The sequence below is a fragment of the Bos mutus genome, chromosome 19 (genome assembly GCF_027580195.1).
Source record: "Bos mutus isolate GX-2022 chromosome 19, NWIPB_WYAK_1.1, whole genome shotgun sequence".
NCBI lineage: Eukaryota > Metazoa > Chordata > Mammalia > Artiodactyla > Bovidae > Bos > Bos mutus.
This window is the reverse complement of record NC_091635.1, coordinates 39,991,242-39,994,720: the sequence shown is the minus strand read 5'-3', so window position 1 is coordinate 39,994,720 and position 3,479 is coordinate 39,991,242. Positions and strand designations below refer to the sequence as shown.

Sequence of the window (3,479 nt, the reverse complement as noted above, 5' to 3'; positions counted from 1 at the left end):
CTCGGGTGGTGGTAGGAATGCCTAGTCCAGGCGACCAGAGGTCAGTCCTCCGCTATCCCAGAGTGCCTCGGATTCCGGAAGTGCCCGGCTTCCCGGAAGTGCCCGATTGGCTGACAGAGCCCAGACTCGCCGGACCGCTGCAGCTGGAGCGTTTCTAGTCTCCGGCGTGAGTGGCCGCAGGAGGTGCGGCTCCGGGTCCGGGTGGCCGTCGGGAGGGAGCTGGCGGCAGGATGATGGAGGAGGAGGAACTGGAGTTCGTAGAAGAGCTGGAAGCCGTGCTGCAGCTCACGCCCGACGTGCAGCTCGCCATCGAGCAGGTGAGCGTTCCGCCCCCCCGAGGGGAGGAGAGTGTGGAGACTGGGGCAGCTCTGGGGGTGGGACGGCGAGGAAGCTGTCTTCGGAAGGAGACGTGGGAGCTAGGCGCCAAGGGCAAGGAAAGGTTTTGAGGGGAGGTGGTGGTGGGAATGGGTTTCTCAGTGTAGAAAAGGGAGAGAGGTCTTCCTCGGCCTTGATTGACTTTGGAGGGTGAGGCGTTCTGGTGGGTTTGGGCAAAGGAGCTGTGCCTCCTGAAACGATGTACCTAGAAGAAGGGACCTCGTGGGTGGCAACCTCCGGTTTAGGGGTTGTGGGGCTGTTCTTTCATCAGGTTGGTGTCCCGATGTTCCCGGATTCTCCGTCGAGCCCCATGTGACTGACTCAGAATTCAGGGGAGGTGGGTAACCTCTGCTTTTGAAGCATATCGCAAAGCAGAGGGGAAACGGCTAAAAAAAAAAGAGAGAGAGACCTCCTTTACCATTTTTAAATGGTTGAGAATTTCTGCTGGTTTTTAGGTTAACTAAGCAGGTTAACTGGTTTAGGCAACTAAGCCTCTGCGCCAAAACTTCTGAACCCATGTGCAGCAGCTACTGAAACCCAGTACCTGGAGCCCATGTTCTGCAAGAAGAGAACCCACTGCAATGAAAAGCCCTCACACTGCCACGAAGAATAGCCCCCGCTCACCACAACTGGAGAAAGCCCATGCATAGCAACAACGACCAAAAATAAATCTTAAAAAAAAAAAAGGCAATTTAGACCCTTGTACAGGTTATTGTTCCCAATAAAGGGAGAAAAATCTCTCTTAAAGGAGTTGGTGTAGCGGATTTAAGAAAAGGAGGGGTGTGCCATACTTAATGATCATGGGAAGTTTTTTAAAGTAAAACATTACTACTTCTGTTACTAACAGTTAATATTTATTGAGCATTAATACTATGGGTGGTAATTTGTTTGTGTTGTCCCACTTACCTCTTGGATATGTGTTTTTCTTGGAGTGGTTGGATTACTCGCACAAAACACATTTGACACATCCTGGGAATGCCAGGGCAAAGGTTTGGGTGTTCCAGCCACACTGCTCCCCACCCACCTCCATCAGCCAGAAAGAGAAATACATTTCATTTGCTTTGGACCTACTGGCCTCCAATAGAAGAAATGAATAATGCAGCCAGTTGTTTGGTGAGGGTTTTAGACGCCCCCGCCCCTTTTTCTTAGTAAGATTGAATTCTAGCATAGATTTGTCCAATAAGCAGACATTTAAAAAAAAAAATTCACTTCCTAGAATAACTGTCTTGAGCTGGTGAAATCCAGTGCCCAGGGGATTACTTGACTGTTTTTACAATCCACCGTGTTACATGTTCTTCAAATTGCAGTGTTTTAAGGGAGTTATCTGTATTTCTCTGAAGGCAGAGGTATTCTTTCTCCTATAAAAGAGATGGATAGTTCCTGAATGCCAGCGCTCCATTTCCTAACACTGTCCGAAGAATAAAAATCGCTTCAGTGCATAGTGAATTCTACTGCTGAGACATCGTTGAGACATGGTACATTAGTCCATTATCAAGAGTCCCTTAATACAACCGTGTCATCAACTGGCTAAATCTGCTAGTGTATAATGCTCGCTTATTTTACCTTGTCCTTGGGATTTTGTGGCTGTCTGAATACTTCTTACTGTTGCACGTTCTGTTAGTTTTACCAAGATGTTAAAATTACAAATGTTGGTAAAAATTATAGATATACTTTACCACATATTTTACTGTGCATTGGTTGTTGGCCTTGTAAAATGAAAAAAAGATATGGTCTTTGCTTTCAAAGAACTTACCAACCAATTGGAAGGAAAGAATACATAAAGCAGGACAGGAGGATGATGGTGATTTTTTAATTCTCTCTCTTCATGTAGGTATTTCCAAGCCAGGATCCTCTAGATAGAGCAGATTTCAATGCTGTGGAGTATATCAACACCCTGTTCCCAACAGAGCAAGTAAGTGCTGCATTTCCTTCTTGCAATGGCTTCTGGAACATTCTGAGTATTAATGATTAGTTTGTTACACTGCATAACCTAAGGGACCTTGATAAACAAATAAGAGTTAAATTCAAGTCAGATTCCTTCGTAACCAGTTTTGGGAGGCGGTTAGATAATACCAAATACTGTTGTTGTGTCAGAGTAGAATTCTCCATGTAGTGAGCATATTAGAAATTGTACCCTTAGGTTGAAAGAGTCCATCTTGTTCCCTGCTCCCCCAGATTTTCTGTAGTAAATGGGGAAGTGGAAAGGATTTTTCAAATGTAATAGGGGAAAATGGGAGTGAGGTGTGCAGGATAAGCTTGGAGTTAGAAAGCTACTTTTATTCCTGTTTCAAGATGTAATTTCAGAACTTTGATTTCCAGCCCACCAGACTGTGGCTGGGTGTTGGCACCTGTACCCTGTGTTGTGAGGAGGAAGAGTCTTACTTATACCACTGGCAGTTGGAGTGGTGAGTAGGATAGGAGTAGTGAGTTAAGGTGAACTCAGTTTTGAACATATTTGGGCCATCCAGGTAGAAATACATAGTTGGATATTTGAGTCTGGAGCTCATAATCCCCGTAACTGTTAGTATTTTGGCATGGATCTTTCCGAAGTTTTTCTGATGAACATGCTAATTTTTAAAATAAAGTAGGAAAAAATGGTATCATACTGTGTGATTGTCCTTTTTGAGATTTCAAAAGCAACCTTTAGAGCTCTTTTTCAAGGGTTTGCTGTAGGGGGAAGCTGTGCTATGTGGCTTGTGGGATCTTAATTCCTTGGGCCCCAGCAGTGAAAGTACCAAGTTCCAACCACTGAACCATCAGGGAATTCCCTGCTGCTGCTGCTACTGCTAAGTCGCTTCAGTCATGTCTGACTCTGGGTGACCCCATAGACAGCAGCCCACCAGGCTCCCCCGTCCCTGGGATTCTCCAGGCAAGAACACTGGAGTGGGTTGCCATTTCCTTCTCCAACGCATGAAAGTGAAAAGTGAAAGTGAAGTCACTCAGTCGTGTCTGACTCTTCACAACCCCATGGACTGCAGCCCACCAGGCCTACAGTTCATCATTTTCTAATGAAAGAGGAATTCTAGGAATTAGCTGGAGATGGAAATTTGGAATTGAGTAGGTATAAAGATAGCAGTTTAAGCTACAGAAATATTTCATTTACC

At 45.4% G+C, this 3,479-nt stretch overlaps 1 protein-coding gene across 1 annotated transcript in view; it reads left to right on the top strand.

Annotated features, from left to right (window-relative positions):
- Positions 1-96: 96 nt before the first annotated feature.
- The window catches only part of VPS53 (VPS53 subunit of GARP complex), a 122,167-nt gene continuing 118,784 nt past the window's right edge, over positions 97-3,479 (top strand). Inside the window, exons 1-2 of the mRNA XM_005888227.3 lie at positions 97-317; positions 2,207-2,287. Of these exons, the coding sequence (XP_005888289.1) occupies positions 231-317; positions 2,207-2,287 (168 nt within the window). The 5' untranslated portion in view covers positions 97-230. The remainder of the gene's footprint in view (positions 318-2,206; positions 2,288-3,479) is intronic.